At 40.7% G+C, this 18,564-nt stretch overlaps 1 protein-coding gene across 3 annotated transcripts in view; it reads left to right on the forward strand.

Moving 5' to 3' along the window:
* PRKAR2B (protein kinase cAMP-dependent type II regulatory subunit beta) overlaps positions 1 to 12,968 on the forward strand; it is an 89,160-nt gene extending 76,192 nt beyond the window's left edge. The window contains exons 7-12 of one of the 3 annotated variants that reach the window (XR_005838631.1): positions 4,272 to 4,373; positions 6,033 to 6,107; positions 8,404 to 8,469; positions 8,585 to 8,723; positions 10,971 to 11,560; positions 12,692 to 12,968. Coding sequence is in view for 2 of the 3 variants with exons in the window: in XM_040644385.1 (XP_040500319.1) it covers positions 4,272 to 4,373; positions 6,033 to 6,107; positions 8,404 to 8,469; positions 8,585 to 8,723; positions 10,971 to 11,104 (516 nt within the window). In the remaining variant the exon portion in view is untranslated. Of the gene's footprint in view, positions 1 to 4,271; positions 4,374 to 6,032; positions 6,108 to 8,403; positions 8,470 to 8,584; positions 8,724 to 10,970 lie in introns of all 3 variants that reach the window. The other 2 variants (XM_040644385.1, XM_040644386.1) reach the window with 2 other exon arrangements.
* Positions 12,969 to 18,564: the final 5,596 nt, after the last annotated feature.

Consider the following 18,564-nt stretch of genomic DNA (forward strand, 5'->3'; position numbering starts at 1 on the left):
CTGATTAAGCAACTACTGGATGCAGAAATTTTGGGCGCTGGGTTAAATCTTCATGTTTTTTTCCCAGTGAAGTCAGGAGCTTAACCTACTGGTCCTGAGAAAAAGACTCAGATCCGAAATGCTCCTCTTTTACCCACCCTTAAAAACCAGCCACTCAGACCAATGAACAAAGACTCCCATGCTATTTTCTGTGATATGATCTGTGCTTCCCTAAGTGTGGTCCCCTGACCAGGAGCATCCGTATCACCTGGGCACTTGCTAGAAACGCAGATTCTTCCCGCCTCCCTTACTGATTGGGGCCCACCGAGTCAGTAGCTCTGGAGATGGGGCGCGGAGGCCTGTGCTGGAGCAAACCCACCGCACGACTCAGGCGCGCGCTAGAATTCGGGAAGCCTCCCCGCTTCTAAGATGTGCTCTAAGATGCTAACAACTTTGCCTGGAAACACAGCTGGATGCCTGTGTGTCTCACCTGGACGCACATCAGAATTACTTGAAGGTTGGGGGGAGGGCGTTAAAAAAGAAATCCTCTTGCCAAGGCCCAATCACAGACTCATTTAATCAGACTCTGCGGGAGTGGGGCCTGGGGCTTTTAAAATGAATTTAATGGTGCTATTTCTACAAGACTTAAAGATCCTTGGGTGAGGTGGGAAGGGAGATTGTTTTCATACATGGTATCGGGGTGCAGAGTGGCCAGTTCTGGAAGGCTGTGTTTAAGCTGGTGCTTCTCAGACTCTGATGTGCTTATGGATCACCTGGGAATATAGTTAAACTAAAGATCCTGGTTCCCTGGATCTGGAATGAGGCCTGTGATTTTGCATTTCCCTTAAGCTCCCAGGAGACCCCAGTGCTGCTGTGCCCAGAGCACACTTTAAGCAACTATGATTTTAGGGCATATTTGCAATACTTGTATTTCCTTCTTAAATTGTTAAAAACGGCCCACTCTCTAGTTTCAACATGTTCTCTCAAAAATCCTTTTGTGGAAGGAGAAGAGGTGGAGGGAATAGGAAGTCTGTTTGCAGTCTGGGTCCCAAGGACCATATGTAGCTTCACACAGGTAACCTGTTGCTCCGTGTCGACTCAGCCATTTAATTCTGAAGTCGATTTCAGCTGATAAAAATCTCTTAGAGAAACCATACATATTGTACGTTTCTTCTTATTAAAATCAGGCGGTTACTGTTGCCGTAGTAAAAATGGTGGTGAGTCACATTTTAAGCTGTACAAGGAAATTTGGAATTGTTTCACACAAGAAGAATCTCGTGGTCTGGTGTGTTTTAAGGACTGTTAAAGATTTGAACACCCAAAGCCAGCAAGTAGAAACCCCAAACCAGACCAGGCTAGGTCCATTGGACGTGATTACTGGTTAGCAGAGTGGTTGGCTCCATCTAGAGTCCGCCGTGACCTGTCCCAGTAAGGAAGGCATCTGCTTTAAGTGCCATCATTCGGATGAGATTGCCAGCCCCAGGGGTGCACGGTCCGTAAGCCTCCTCCCGCACGTCCTTGGAACAAGACCACACGTGAAGCAGGTTGACCCCTTGAGTACTCATAATCTGCAGCCCTGGTAGACACCTTACACCGGGTACCACGGCCCAGCATTTCCCAGTGTGTGTGATACTTAAACCATCAAGAAGGATTAAGCTTTCTCAGAGATTTTTACTTCCCTCTGCAAGGTATTCAAGTGGACAGTTTGTGATGATCACCGTGGGGTATGTGCCTAGTGCAGGAACTTTTTAAAAATTAGAATTAACCTATCACTTAATCCTTTAAATATGTTTTTCAAGAGCCACTTACCGAACTATCTATCCCCCTTTTCAGGGAAAGTCAAGTAGAAAAGATGTTTTTCTTTTAAGGCCAGCAGATTGGAGCTCCGCCATGTAAGTGCAGGTAGAAAGATAAGCAGATCCCAAGAGAAAAGCCCTTTGTTGACCCTGCCGATGATTCAGAAAGGCAATTACTGAAATGACTAGGCTGAAAACATTTGAAATGGGACTTTGTGGATTTTAATTATATGTCAGAGTGGGTGTGAAGAGGTGGACCACTAACAGAAGTATTCCCCGAGACAAATACCTCATTGTGGTTAATTTTTAATCACTAAACTATTTCTTGTCTTCTCTGTTCTGCAATAAACTTTTTCCATAAAATGGTGTTGCAGCTGCTTCCCAAACCTGATTATATATCAGAATCACCTGGGGAACTCTTATGACCTGTAGGTTAGTGAGCCCTACACACGGACGTTGTTCGAGTCATTCAAGTCAGGGGTCTCAGAACCTTTTTTTAATACTACAGCTGACCCTGATGCAGACCCAAGCTTGGAAATTATTTCAATAATTTTACTAATTATCTTGCACATTTTTCTCTTTTAAAAAAGTTATATAGGATTACAACTCCACATTACAGCCCTTGTCAAATTGTAATAAACTAAATTGGGGAACAGGATGTTTGCTTTCCTGGAGGCTTACATCCACGCTGGCATTTTCCCCCATCCCGCCAGTTCCGTTAAATTCAGCCTCACTGTGTCGGCACAGTAATTTAATAATTCATGAAAATATTTCAGTTTTATTGGATATTAAAACGGTGTAATTGTTTATCCGTGTATGACAAACCAACATAATTTTAGGGGTTCTTAACTGAGAACCATTACAAAGTTTTGTAGGGATTGTTTCAAAATAAAGTTTGTAAGAAAACCATTTTTTGAGCTGTTTGTTGTCTTTAAAATTTTCCCTAGTTCCTTAATTGAGTTTTGTATCTTTGAGGTTAAGTAGTATAAACAGAGGAACATTTGAGAACCCTGAGAATGATAAACACTGGCATTTGACTGATATTCAAGAAAGTTGTAGTTCTTCTGTGCACATTTTTTAAAAAAGAAAAACTCTGACAATGCGGATGTGACAACCTAGTGTACATAATTTTTTCAAGATCTCATTATAATTAATTTATGATTTAAAAAATTCTAATAGTGTTTTTCGTGCATTTTTTTTCCTGCAACCCACATTAAGATTTCCATTTGGAAATATCACAACCAGTATATTCACCAATATATTACTATATTAACTTATGTATGTGCGTCTTTGTGTATAACTGAAATAAATAACTAAACATCACTTTACTAAAAGGTGTGCATGCTGAGATTTTCTAGTCTTTATTTTTTATAAAAATGCTGGTCATGGGTGAAAGGAGTCAGAAGGTATAAACTTCCAGTTATAAAATAAGACCTGCAGATGTCATCTCCACCACGGCCTCTCTGGTTACAGCATACTATGTTTGAAAGTTGCTTAGAGTGTAGATCTTAAAAGTTCTCACCCCTAGAAAAAAAGAATCTGTAACTATATATGGTGATGAATGTTAACCAGACTTACTGTGGGGATCATTTCTCAATATATATGAATACCAAATCATTATACTGTACACCCAAAACTAATATAATATTATAGGTCCATTATAACTGTAAGTTAAATTTTTTAACTTCGTTTTTTAAACTTCCGTTTAAAAAAATCCTGGTCACGTTCCCCTGACATGATTTTGGACATCCTAGGGCTGTCACCTACAGTAAAAGAACTTGTGTTAGTCCGAACTCAGAGACACTGAGTGCAGAGGTGGCTTCCAGGGGCTGAGGGTCAGGGAGATGGGGGACATGGTGGTCAGATGGTGGAAACTTCCAGGTACAAGGTGAATGAGTTCTGGGGATTGAATGAACATAAGGTAATTATCCTTATCATTGTATTGTATACTTTAATGTTGCAAAGGGAGTAAGTCTTAGATGTTCTCATGACAAAAAAGGGTAATTTTGTGGGGTGATACCAGTATTAACTAACCCTATTGTGGTAATCATTTTGCAATATATAAGTGTATCAAAGCAACACGTTATATACCTTAAACTGACGCAATGTTATCGATCAGTTATATGTCAATAAAGCTAGAGGAAGACAGGGCTAGTGGCCTTTTTTTTAATGGTGCAATAGCACCACCTTTTAATGGTGCAATAGCACCACCTTGTGGCTTTATCCCAATTACATGTTGGCCAGAGCTGTTCTGAATAAAAGTAAACTGTTTCCTTTTTTAAAAAAAAAGAGAAAGTAATATTTTATATGGGTTTATGTTTTATGCCTGCAGAAATAAAAAAATCTGAAAAATGTATAATAACATTAACCTTTTATTTCAAAATCTTCAGTTATTGTTTGTTCGTTATTGGGACTAAAATGAAACTATCTCTTCAAATTTTTTTCCTAATAAAATCTACCTCTTACCTGTCTCTGTATCTGCTATTCTGCCTTTAGGACAGGGTAACCTTCAGGAGAATAATTGTAAAAAATAATGCCAAAAAGAGAAAAATGTATGAAAGCTTTATCGAGTCACTGCCATTCCTTAAATCGTTGGAAGTAAGTATATGTTTATGCTTATGTTTTATTTTGCTTTAAAAGTTTGTTTTGTTTCGAACATTTAGTTCTGTAGGAAAGTTTCTTTGAATATTTTTATTTGAAAAGATTAAATGATGGTGTTTGTGTAACACGGTATTTCTTTTACTACCTGTAGCTGCAGATGTCTTGTTTTGCTTTGTTTTACAAGTAATAGGATTTACATGTGGTCTTTATCTAAAAGCAGACTTCATAGGTATTTACCCAGAGAATATAAAAATACTAATTCAAAGGGATACACACATCCCGATATTTATAGCAGCATTATCCCCAACAACCAAATTATGGAAACAGCCCACGTAGTCCATCGACTGATGAATGGATGAAGAAGAGGTGGCGTATATATACAATGGAATATTACTCAACCAAAAAAAAAAATGAAATCTTGCCATTTACGACATGGACGGGGCTGGAGAGTATAATGCTAAGCGAAATAAGTCAGAAAAGACAAATACCATCTGATTTCACTCATGTGTCATTGAAGAAACAAAACAGATGAGCAGAGGGAAAATAGAAACAGGAAACAGACTCTTAACTCTAGAGAACAGACTGAGGGTTGTCAGATGGGGAGACGGGGAAATAGGGGATGGGGATCAAGGAGCACACTTGTGATGAGCACTGGGTGTTGTATGGAGGTGTTGAATCACTATGTCATACACCTGAACACTGCGATTATACTATATGTTAGCTGACTGGGATTTAAATAAAAACAGAAGTAAAAGCAGACTTGACGTAATGATAGAAATGTGGGCAGCAGCCCTAGTTACACCTTTACAGGGAGAGCTTGTGGAAACACGGTGTGTCTTCTCCTTCCCAGTCAACTTTGCTGTTTACCCCTCTTCTCCTTTCCTCTTCAGATTGGCATTCTAGGGTCTCCTCTGTTTTCAGGCTACGCTTATTCACTTGGTGACCTTGTCAAATGCCCTGGCTTTAAACACTACTTAGCTATCGGTGTCTCCTAAAATGGCCATCACCAGGCACGGACCCTCCGTCGATCGGCAGATGCACTTGTCCAACCACATAGTTGACATTTGCGCTCACGTGTCCAATGGGCATCTTGAACTTAGCGCATCCCAGATCTCCTCCTCCCCTGCCTTCCCCACCGTCCTGCGTCTTGGCCACAAGCCTTGGGATTAGTACTGACTCATCTCCCGCAGTTTCCCTCTGTTGGGTTGTCGGTACACGCCTGGTGGAGGTTGTGGCAACGTTACAGAATGTGTATGAGGCGGCCGATCGTGTCTAGCGGCATCTCTTTTAAAATGAAAGGCGATCAGGGGCTGGAAATCCACATGCCTTCAGAGTGAGGGAACATAAAGGAGCAGAGGAAGCCAGGGCGGGACACCAGCCAGACCCGGGCTCCAGCTCCAGAACAGTTGCCGAACCCACAGCCCATTGCTGCCGTTCGCCGTTAACGTGGGCTGGGTGGTGCTGAGTCTCCTGATTTTTCAAGAGAAGCTGGGAATTCAGATTTTTCTGAGAAATCTTTTAAAATGCCGGCAGTTAATACAACGCACAAACCCACACGCTGCTGTTTATTTGGCCTCTAGGCTACCGCGTTTTACCTTCTGAAATAGAGAAGATTACCCATTTAGTTTGTTTAATCGTATCTTTGTTTCTTTGAAGGTTTCTGAACGCCTGAAGGTGGTGGATGTAATAGGCACCAAAGTATACAACGATGGAGAACAAATCATTGCTCAGGTATAATACTTCTTAGGTCATTCAGCTTAGGGTTATATTCCAAAAGTTTCTTCCACGAGGCCGATCTTGATAAATTTTTCATATGTGTCTATAATTAGTATGTAGTGGTGGCTTAAAGGAATATTACTTCCACCAAATGACCTCTTGAAAGTGGTTTAATTTACAGCCATTAAGCTATTGGAATACTTTAATTTATATAAGTAACTCCTGATGAATGTGTATTAAATCATCCAATGGATTTCTGGATAATTTTCTGTTTGTACATGACATGAAATTCAAATGTTTCAACAATAAGATGTCGTTGACAATCAGAAAACACAGGCGAGCACGTTCCTTGAGATAACAGGGACCCAGAAGGTGCACCGGGAGCTCCTGCAGAGTTTTGCATGATTGGTTCAGGATGAAGCCTCCTGGGGCTGCTCCCTGATAAAATTAATCAAGAAGGGAACACACTGTACCATGTACTGTATCAGCTTCCTGGCACGAAATGGGGGCTGACATGCCGTTTAACCCCTAATGCTTCTCCGAGATCCCAGTTGGAACGAGTAGGAAAACACGCCTTGGTTAGGGCAGAGCTGACAAGAAGTAGGATTCATGACGACGTCGGAGTTCGCAGATAAAGCAGGCAGATGATAGATAGCATTTCTTAGTTACAGTTCTCAGCACCGGCTGAATGATGTAAGCAGATTTTAAGGTTCTCTAATTTTTGTAGCACAACATTTATGCTGTGTTATAATTTTTATCTAAAGTATTATTTTTTCTTTTGATATATGTGGAACGAGACTCAAGGTCTGTGAGTCATTGTTTTAGAAGGCAGATACACAAGTAAATGGGTCTCTCTCTCCTGTACACATGTGTGCACACACAGATTATAGTCGGGTTGGAAGGAGGTGGAGTCAAATTAGAGAACAAGACCGAAGTTCTACTTATGGAAGTTGAAAAACAACGAAGTACACAAGCACTTTTGACATGATTTTTTTTAGCCTTTTATTTTGAAATAATTGCAGATTCATGGTAAGTCGCAGTGATTATACAGAGGTCCCATGCCCTCCCCCCTACTTTCTCCCAGTGCCTCTGGCTTCACTGCGGTTCACACCATCACACCTACGATCCGACACTGGCACAGCCCACGGGCCCTATGTTGCCACTCTTACGTGCATTTAGAGTACGTTTTGAAAACAGAAGTATCGGGTGCCTGGCTCACTTGGTCAGTAGAACACGTAACTCTTGATCTCAGGGTTGTGAGTTCGAGCCCCACATTGGCTGTAAAGATTATTTAAAAATAAAATCTGAAAAACAATTACACAGCAGTCAACAGACCTATTATGATTTTAAACACTGTTAAAATTTAACAGGAAGCTCTTAGGGTATAAAGATAAGAGATTGGAGATTTTATGTATGTATATATTATGCCTAGGATTTATTAAAGGTATTTTTAGGTATTAGTTGTTTTTTAAGCATTTGTAAACATAAATATCTATGTTACATAAGTCTAGACTCCACATTTTTGTGATGTAATCTGATACTGTGTTTCTTGAATTGTATGTACCAAACAGTTTTGAAATTCCCAAGTGTCTCTATAATCACTTTGAGAGGCTCAGAAAAGTCAGGTTCTGCTCTCATCTGTACTATACTCTTTAGCTCGGGAGGCATCATTGGAAATCAAGGCAGAGTTCACCCAAAAACAAAAAGAAGGGAAAGCAGAGATGTAGTTAGAAATGGCAACTTTCAGAAGCCTTTTTGAGGCCCCGAGGTAGAGTGGAGCATCAGTACAAACGTCAGGGCCCACGTGGACTGCTTCCTGATAAGTCTGCTTGTTTTCTCCTCCTTGAGAGTTTTTCCTCTTTGGGCCACCTTGCCGATGCTCGTTATCAGAGGATGACACAAGGTGCGCATGTGAGCGCTTCTTGGGGAGCACGGGATTGGCCAGTGGGGCACCAGGTGCTGCTGGGACACAGCCCTGCTGTCTCTGACCGTGGACATTGTCACCAGACTGGAGTTGGGGCCAAATTCGTACCTCAGTACTTGCCATATTTTCTTGGCTAGTTTTAGCAAGAAGTGCCATGGGAGAGACTTTGTTATTTCAAATAATTTTACAAATGAGCTCATTAGTCTAGAATTGTTGATCACGGCCTCTCAGTGTAGACAGTGAGATAGTTTGTTCCCCCGGGCCTTCGCTCTCCGGGCCAATCATCTGTACAGCAGAGCTGGGCTGATCGCAGGGCTGCGAGAAGCAACAGCATTGCTGTCAACAAAAGCTGCATTTACACCCTCTGTTTCTGTTTCCTTCTTACAGGGAGATTTGGCGGATTCTTTTTTCATCGTAGAATCGGGCGAAGTGAAAATCACTATGAAAAGAAAGGTGGGTGTTGGCAAGTCCTAAGAAATGCATGTTAGCGATAGAGCAACAGGTTTCCTTTCTGATGCTCACCCGAGGGTCAGTAACGGAGTTTTCACGCTCTTCCTTACCTTGTCAGGGTAAATCAGAAGTGGAAGAGAACGGCGCCGTGGAGATCGCGCGGTGTTCTCGGGGCCAGTACTTTGGAGAACTGGCTCTGGTCACTAACAAACCTCGGGCAGCTTCCGCGCACGCCATCGGGACCGTCAAATGTTTAGGTAGGAGTCACAGCGGTGGGCGTGCCTCTCCTGCCTGCGGTTGTGATACCTGCATTCCATGGGCTCATGTGACTGTACCGATGAGCTCACTGGGTCCCCAAGTTTTATGGTCCCCACAAGAGAGAACAAGGTCAAGATTCAAAGCATTATGGAATCCCATTTGTGGGAGCCCTTCGTTTTTTCTTTACAAATCGTCCCATACTATTTTGTTCTTCCGTACAGGCGTGAAAGAACATCTTGTTTTAGTGAAGAATTGGGAGTATGGAGTTTTAGGTCTCATCTTTCCAATAAAGTTTGTGTTCCTCAAAAAAAAAAAAAAGCCAGCTAGTATTCTTACAGCGTCCATCAAGGTCTGCAGGCCAAGCTGGGAGGTCTGTGGGAACACCTGCTCATCCTAGTCCTAGGAAACTTGAAGGCTTGGGTTTGTCAAAGGCAGGATGGTTTTCTTTGTTGTCCAGCCGTAATGACGCGGCATCACAAATGTCACCTTCAGCTGGAAGACCTCTATCTGCATCTGAGATCTGACCTGGGAGAAAGAACTTACTTTAATAGTGAGAAACGGAAGGCAGGAGGGGTCCATGTCGAGGACACTGTAAGAAAATTGATTGCACAGTAATCAGCCACTCTGTTCTCACGCACAGCTCAGTAGAATAAACTCAGCTTCCCCAGCTCTGCAGGCATCTTCAGAATTAACTTCTTAGAAAAGACACTTTTTAAAAGGCTCTCAGTAAGTATAATATTAATCAAGTGTTAACACTTGTATGAGAGAGAAGGTAGGTAGAAACTGACCGGTAATTTTCCTGAGTACAGGCAGGAGGGAAGAGTAAAGGTGACGTGAGTGAAACCCTGTTAATTTTTTTCTCTAACAAATTTATTCACGTTAAAGAGAATCTGAGAAATACAGAAAAGGCTGGGAAAAATGAGAGTCACCTATACCACCACCACCACCCCGTGATCCTGTGATAATTTCTTCTCCTCTTTTTTTATTTGCATGGGTTTCCTGGTTTTCAGGTTTTGTCAACTGCTTTGTTTTCCTTCACTGTAGCTTAGTAGGCACTTGATCATTTTATTTCTCATTCGATCAAATTGTAGTGTTGTATGAGGTAAGCATACACATTTTAAGTTATTCAGTCATTTCCCACTGGCAAATATTTTGGGGGTTTGGGCTCCATATTTTGGGCATGCGAGAGAGTTTTTGTGTCGTTGTGCACAGACTACTTTCCCATATATAGAATTTTTCCTTAGAAATGTTCTTAAGAGTACGCTTTCTTTTTATGGCATTCGAGGTATACTGCCGGCTCTCTTGGTCTGTACTAATTTACATGCTACCAGCAATACAAGAACGTCCACTTCCTCTATTCTTGCAAACGTTGTCTTTTGTACCTTTGCAAATTTGAGAGGCAAAAACAAAAAAAAATGTTTTTTTTTTAATTTGTATTTCTATGGTAGAGAGTGTGATCATATTTTCCATGTGTATATTACAAATTGAGTTTTTAAAAATGCAGGAGAGGGGCGCCTGGGTGGCACAGCAGTTAAGCGTCTGCCTTCGGCTCGGGGCGTGATCCCGGCGTTATGGGATCGAGCCCCACATCAGGCTCCTCCGCTATGAGCCTGCTTCTTCCTCTCCCACTCCCCCTGCTTGTGTTCCCTCTCTCGCTGGCTGTCTCTATCTCTGTCAAATAAATGAATAAAATCTTTAAAAAAAAAATGCAGGAGAGAGGCAGGCAAAGTGACATAGAACACATCCTTAGAAGTGGACAAAAGCATTTTGGCCACCATTTTGAATTGATTAGACAATAGGATGGAAGAGTAGACATTAACAAAAGGTAACACTGGGTCTTTACAGCATAACATTTAAACCCTGAGAGGGGAAAACAGTAGAGGAAAAAAAAATCCCTTACCACCTTGAAGGAGTTCATATTACTGAGGTGGTGACATCAAAACTAATTTATTTTTTTAAATTCCAAGGCCTTGCTGTAACAGCCACTTATTTTTTTCTTACCATAGACCAGGAGCCTCCCACCCGACCTAGCATTGCACAATCAGGTTATCAAGGGAGCACTGGCTGTTTACTTTCTGAAGTGGAACCTTTTTACCCTTATGCCCTTTTCTTGCATTTGAATTATATCTAGAAATACCACTGCATTATTGACACCTGCAGAATACACATCATAAATGACTTCGAATTTTTCAGATTTGCAAAAAGAACGTTAGATTTATTTTTCTTTTGTTCTCTCCTTTTCTTAGCCATGGATGTGCAGGCATTTGAAAGGCTTTTGGGACCTTGCATGGAAATTATGAAAAGGAACATTGCCACCTATGAAGAGCAATTAGTCGCCCTGTTCGGAACTAACATGGATATTGTTGAACCCACTGCATGAAGCAAAAGTACGGACAAGACCCGTAGTGACAAAATTACACAGTAGTGGTTAGTCCACTGAGAATGTGTTTGTGTAGATGCCAAGCATTTTCTGTGATTTCAAGTTTTTTCCTTTTTTTACATTTACAATGTATCCGTAAACAGAGTAGTGATTTAATACTCAATAGGCTTTACCATCACTTTCTAAAGAGTAGGTCAAAAAAATACTGACATACTGATGAAATGACTTTGTACTCCACAAAATTATGATTTGAGTGAAAGGTTTATTCAGATGATTGTAATATACTGAAAGTATCTGTGGGTAAGAAGATAATTAAAAGACGCTGCCGTGGGTGATACGTGTTCGTGTGGACTTCCCCGGATCGCTGTGTTAGTGACTGTGCCCATGAAAAGGGACCTTGGCAGTGACTCATGCTGGACAGCATGGCATCATTCTTTTTACAACTCACTATATATAGTAAGTACAGTTTTAAACATTTTTGTTTTCTCAAGTTTTTCTGGCTTGATAAGTTATGTGCTGGCCTTGGACTACGGTGAAAGGGTAGAACACATCATATGCAATTTTCAAACCTTTTATATTTTTGCAATAAAGTACATTTTGACTTCTTTGGCATAATGTCAGTAACCTCCGTACTCCAGTGGTTCGAAGGACGGGCAATGTAGTCGTTATGATAATAGGGAAGAGTCTCTTTAAGATGAGAGATCATTAACACAGTTTCCTCATAAAGCATATATCTGCTTCCTTTTTCCATTTTGTAGTCCTCTGTACTCTTTAAAAGTTTGAGTTTGACATTTAATGTCACAAATGGTTTTTTTAAATGCTATTTAAACCTGCCTTCTAGAAGCCAGAGATCTTATATATGCTTTAAAAGAAAGAGAGAGAAAGAAAGAAAAAGAAAAAAGAAAGAAAAGAAAAAAAAAGACCTCTCCTATACCAAAAATATTTTGGGGTCCTTAGGCCCACAGGATGTTTCTCTGTTCTTCACTAGGGGTACATAATATGATCCTTTGCAGACATCTGCTCCCATGGGTTTCCTTTAAGGTGGTAGAAATTTTTATAAGCAAAACCACATATAAAGATAAAAGGAATTTCTGCCCCATCCAAATGTACCTTAGGCCTTACCATTTGCATTAATGTGGACTCAAAAGTGCAGGGTAAACATAACTGAATAGATTTTCATTGATGATGTGCTTATTTTTCTGCCCATAAGATGAATTACATTCAACCAAAGCAGTATTATTCTTAACATGATCTCTAGGCCCATGTGACCCCAGTGTCTGGAGAGGTTAGTTCTAACCAGTTGTTCACTTTTAAATGAGCAATTGCATTGTGGGAAGCAGGTTTTAAAGAAATACATACCCGGGTAAAAATATTCCGTGGCTCTTAAAGTGTGATGTTATTAGGGAATGTTTATGGTCTTACATATATAATGAAAATATGGTTAAAAATGTGTTCATCAAATAATGTACATATAAAAAGTATGTAAAGTATAACTTAGCCACATTTTAGAACACTGTTTAACAATTTTGCAAACTTTCTTGTAGGAAGAGAGCTTACGACATGAAGATGATTTGTTTTCTATTTCAGATTTTATTTTAAATGCCAGGTCTGTTAAACAAGAGAAAAACCACAAAGAACCCCCAGATTCCTGGTTCATCATTCTGTATTCTTTATCCTCTTTTTGAAGATACCTTGTTGCATAAGCTGATTGTTAACTATTCGTGGAATAGCAAACAAATGCCTGTTTAATAAAGAACTCTGACCAAGGCTGTAAATGCCAGTTACATTATTTTCAGTATTGTTGGTTATATTTAAATTTACCTTATAATAAAGCACACTTTTATAATAAAATGTTTTTAATGAAGTTTGGTTTTTTTTTGTTGTTTTGTTTTTTATTTTGTTTTGTGTTGTGTTTTGTTTCTCTTGTTTCTGTCCTGGGACTTGGACGGTGCTTATTTTACTATGCGAGAAGCAGGACAGACAGGGGGTTCACGTTAAAGTCACACGCACCCCCAGACCTAATGCAAGAAGAGAGTATAGTTCTTTATGGCAATAGGATTTACAGATTTTAACTGTTAGTCATATGTGGTCTAAACAATTGCAGTAGGCCGCAGACTAACTTGGCCGTGTAGGTTTACCAAAGAAGTGTGACTAACTAGGGAATTTACGTGTTGAAGCATCTAATTTAAAACACCTCACATTTGACCTGTGGATGTGGATGTCATCATTCAATCACAAGCCAAGATTCTTTACTCTTGAGCGATCCTCCACTGAAGTTTTATTCAAAGGATACACTCTGTGTAGCTATGGATTATTCTGGAAGAACATTCCACTAACACACATGCTTCTCTGTTTTATATAATGTGTGTGTGTGTTCTGCATGTCACTGCGAACTAGGGCTTTGCTGCCTGTATTGAAACAAACACTATCTGCGACACGAGTTGGGTGAGCGTGCTTGGCTTACTGTTTGAAACTAGCAGACCATTTAAAATATGTAGAAATGGGGCACCTGGGTGGCTCAGTCGGTTAAGCAACTGCCTTCAGCTCAGGTCATGATCGCAGGGTCCTGGGATGGAGCCCATGTTGGGCTCTGCTCAGCAAGGAGCCGGCTTCTCCCTCTCCCTCTGCTTGTGCTCTCTCTCTCTCTGTCAAATAAATAAAATCTTAAAAAAAAAAAATGTATGGAAATGCTGCCAAGGAGGTATGGGGCATGAAGTAAGGGACTCTGGATTTGATTGAAATATGTCTGATTAAGTGCCAAGTCCTTCTCCTTTCCAAAGCATCTTGAAGATACTGATCTAATTTTCCTAATTTTCTCAAGCAATGTTATATTTATAACAAGGATTATGTGACCTATGACATTCTTTTTTAAAAAATTATTTAAGTTCAATTAACATATACTATTAGTTTCAGAGGTAGAGGTCAGTGATTCATCCGTCTCATGTAATACCCAGTGCTCATTACGTCACGTGCCCTCCTTAATGTCCATCACTCAGCTCCCCCATCCCTTTAGCAACCCTCAGCTTGTTTCCTATGATTAAGAGTCTCTTATGGTTTGCCTCGCTCCCTGGTTTCGTCTTGTTTTATTTTTTCCTCTCTTCCCCTATGATCCTCTGTTTTGTTTCTTAACATATGAGTGAGATCGTATGATAATTGTCTTTCCCTGACTGAGTTCTTTGGCTTGGCCTAATACCCTCTCGTTCCATCTATGTTGTTGCAAATGGCACAGTCTATGGCATTCTTAAAACGTCATGTGTAAGCCCAGAGGAGTAAGTAATACATCTGGGTAATCCATGGCTTTGTTAAATAACTGAAGAAGGAATTCTAATATCTGAGTAAAATGTTAATACCGAAGGAAGAAATGGAATTATTCATGCATAAGGGAGAGATAGAATAACAAGGAACACTGGCTTCTGAAATTAAGGGAGTGTGAAGTGCAGCCTGATGTTGAATATCAGAAAGAATTTTGACCAAAACAAATTGGAATAGGGGTTGAGACAACCTTACCTGCTCCAGGATATTTTTAAAGGCAGCAAAACTAGTCGAGCAACTGAAACTATATAGTTGTTAGTCTTACCAGGTACTTAAAAAAATAGACCTTAAAAGTATAACGAATTGTGGAAACATAAACAGTAGAGTTTACCAGGTATCGGCAGAGGTCTTGTGTGCCCAACAATAACTATGGGAGCTTAGATCAATTCAGTCTGTGTAAGTGAGGAGAGTCGGTAACTTCGCCCAAATCACTTACGTGGTGAATCCGTGGCAGAACTCCCAGGCAACTGAGATCTCTTGGTTTCCTGTGCAGTTCTTGGTCTCCTATGTTTTCCCCATATTGAGCCTATAGAGAAATCTGTATCCCGTTTACAGTGCAGATAGTAAGACTCTTGAGAGGAAAACTTTATTTGTCCAACAGATCTGGGTCTTTCTGTCCCTTTTTATGCTGTAAATTTATAAATCTAAAATTGCCTAAGAAATCCTGAAGATGCATGTAACATTTACATTTGGGAAGATGTAGTGAATTATGCTGTGGAAGAAACTGCACCATAAAAACGAAAATGACACCAGGTAGGTGGGTATCCCCAGATTCAACCCCAGCCTGGACCTTGCCCCCCTGCCCTCCCAACACCCCTCCCCCCTGCAATGTACTGCAAAATGTATATATACGAAATGTTCTGTTATCGATTATAAGTGAGATGTTACAGTAAGTAAATGAATTTTTACTCAGCTGCAAAAACCAGAAAATGAGGGTTTTTCCCAGGGGTCCAGAGAAAGTTTTAAGTGTGAGCTGGAAATGGACTCAAATGACAAAAGCAGCCTTGGCTCCTGACCTCAACAACTCGGAAGTGAAACCCTAAGTGTTTTCTGCTTAACATGAAAAAAAAAGTTTACAAAGTGGAACCCTTGAATGAGTGTATGGGCGATAAATAAGACCAGTCCCAAATCTCGGATAAATTGTCTTCCAGTCGCTGATTTTCCATCTTTGTCCTATTTGGAAGCTACCTAGATCCTGCTGAGGGACAAGAGAATAAACGGCCTCCCGAGAACTCTGCCTCTTTGAGGCCACTCCTTTACATAGTGACTGTATTCTTGAAATGTATACAAATGACCTGTTTTAAAGCAAAATGATTATTTTAAAAGAGATGCTCGCTATAAAAACATCTTTGGCAAATTTTTTCCTTGTGGTTGCTCCTTAAATTCGATGAACTTAAACAGCCTTCACATTTTCACCACGACGGCACATTGTGATATGCTGTGGAACGTGAAGGAGTTGAAGTGGATTCCAAGACTCTTGTTTGCCTTTGTGTGAGGGAGACTTGTAAGAAGAGGAGACCAGTCCTCCTAGATCCGTGATGAATGTTCACGCATAGGAAGCCCATGGAAGCTTGTTCACTGTCCACGTTCAAAACCACGCAGGACGTACAGTATTAACGCATAACGCGCTGTACTCATAGGAAAGTTCGTGCGGCTTATTTCCTCCCAACTTCTCGTTCTTTTGCTCAGCAAGCATCTGTTGACTGAGTGCTCAGACAAAGAGATGGTGAGGAGATGGTGGCAGGGAAGGAGGAGGTAACGTGAGTAAATGGTGGGGGGTGGCAAATGGAAGCAAAATATGAAGTGTAGCAACAGTGTGATAAGAGCTGTGTACGTATTATTCCTGAGGTTTTAATTGCTTTTTATCAGAGTCGCCTCTAAAATGAGGTACTTTTTACCGGCAACTGAAAGAAAATGTATAGATAAGGGCCTAAAATAACAGACACGAGAAAATATGTGGGAGTTTGTGTTAGATGGTTCAGATAACAGGAATGGTCTAATCTAGAAAACTTGCAATGAAAGACATGAGAGCAGTCATTTGAAAGACAAAAACCCTCCTATTTCTGCTTCTTAATTTTATAAATAGGAAGTAGGATTAAGTCGAATTTTTTGTTGCCTTGTCTAAATGCTCACATTTTCATGAATACCAATTGGGCAACTTACAAAAACGTGTTGAGGGTGATTGAGGCCACAGAGTGTAGTGCCCTCCGAGTCCTGAGGACACCCAAGTTTATTTCTCTCCACTTGGGTCTCCTAAACTCCACAGAGGTTCAGCTGCTTTTAGGAACTCCGTACCTAAATTTCTTGCTTGCACAGAAAGCTCATGATCTAAAGTTGAACTCACCCTTTCCCCTTCTCCCAGTCCCCAATCTGTTCTCTCCAACATTCCCACCTCAGCAAGGGCATCTACATACCACCAATACCCACCCACAGGTAATGTCCACACCCAACGTCGAGCTCAAACCCACAACCCTGAGATCAAGAGTCGCACGCTCCACCGACTGAGCCATCCAGGCGCACCCCCCTCGGCATCATTCTTTATTCCTCCTTGGTTCTTCCGTCTAAAGGTGATTGTGTTAAGTCACCCAACATATCAACCACTGAAGAAAGCTCTTGCTTAATGGTAATCTGAGTAAAATTTAAACTCGTAGTAGAATCAAGAATTACAAGTACAACAAACATATTACTCATTTCTAAAATGGCACTCATCATTAGCTCCCAGGCATTCCCTTACAATTTGAGGATACCTGAGTGGTTGGAATTAATTATAAAATTAATTTATTTTAAAGTCTAGTACATACAGGGAGGGATATCTGTAAGATTTTCAATAATCTCTGAGAGAGAGACTATCTGAAGAGTTGAGGCACTACTTTCGACCATACCTGTGTTCCATTTCCTAGTTTTAATACAGATGGTCCCCAGCCTAGGATGGTTTGCCTCACAATTTTTCGACTCTACGATGGTGAGAAAGCAATGTGCATTCAGTAGAAACTGTACTTTGAGTTTTGATCTTTTCCCAGGAGAGCGATATGCAGGAGGACAATCCTCTCTCACGATGCTGGGCAGGGCTTCAGCCGCAGCTCCTGGTCAGCCACACAAGCGTGAGGGTCAACAACCAGTACACTTACAGCCATTCTGTTTTTCACTTTCAGGAGAGTATTTAGTAAGTCACAAGAGATGTTCCACAGTTTATTATAGAATAGCCTTTTGTTAGACAATTGTGCACAACTGTCAGCTAATGTAAGTGTTCCGAGCAAGGTAGGCTCAGAAGTTCTGTAGGTTAGATGGGCACGCGCGTGTGCGTGTGTCTGTGTGTGTGTTTTAGAGATTTTACTTATTTGATGGGGGGGATCACAAATAGGCAGAGTGGCAGAGGGAGAGGGAGAAGCAGGCTCCCCGCTGAGAAGAGAGCCCTATGCAGGGCTCAATCCCAGGACTCTGGGATCACAGCCTGGGCCGAAGGCAGACCCTTCAACAACTGAGCCACCCAGGCGCCCCTGTAGGTTAGGTGTGTCTGTGCATTTTCAACTCGTGATAATTTTCAACTTAGGATGAGTTTATTGGACATAACCCCATTGTAAGTTGAGGAAGATCTGTACTTGATTTGAGTGATTTCATTTCTTTTTTGTCAATTTGAACAGTGATATTCTCAATATGTAAGCAATGCCATGTGCTTGAACTTAATCTTGCTTAGTCCAGCGAAGTAGTCATGGGTGTGCCAAATGTAGTGGAATTGGGGCAGATATGTTGTTTAATTTTACCCCTAAATAGGATTTATCTTTTTTTTTACTACCTTTAACAAATCAGCACTTCATGTTTCTTTATGAAAACAGAAGTTTATGTTTTTATGTGTTCTTAAGTATATCTGCTTTAGTGAAGAAGCAGAATTTGCATGTATATTTTCAAGGAGATCTTGTTTTTTACTTTGATCTTTGCTCTGAGTTATGAGTTGGCTGGTTTTGTTAGTCACCCAAGAGTTAATGATGATGATACACCTGTTAAATATACATGAGGTACTAATACTGTCATTTAGCTTCCCAGCAAAGGCAAAAGACAGGACTAATTGTCCACTTTAAAGGTGTATAGATTCCAATACTGATATTTAATCAGTTGTGACTGAAATGTCAGACTCTTACTCCCCAATGACT

The sequence above is a fragment of the Ursus maritimus genome, unplaced genomic scaffold, assembly GCF_017311325.1.
Source record: "Ursus maritimus isolate PB19 unplaced genomic scaffold, ASM1731132v1 scaffold_3, whole genome shotgun sequence".
In the NCBI taxonomy this organism is placed as follows: Eukaryota; Metazoa; Chordata; class Mammalia; order Carnivora; family Ursidae; genus Ursus; species Ursus maritimus.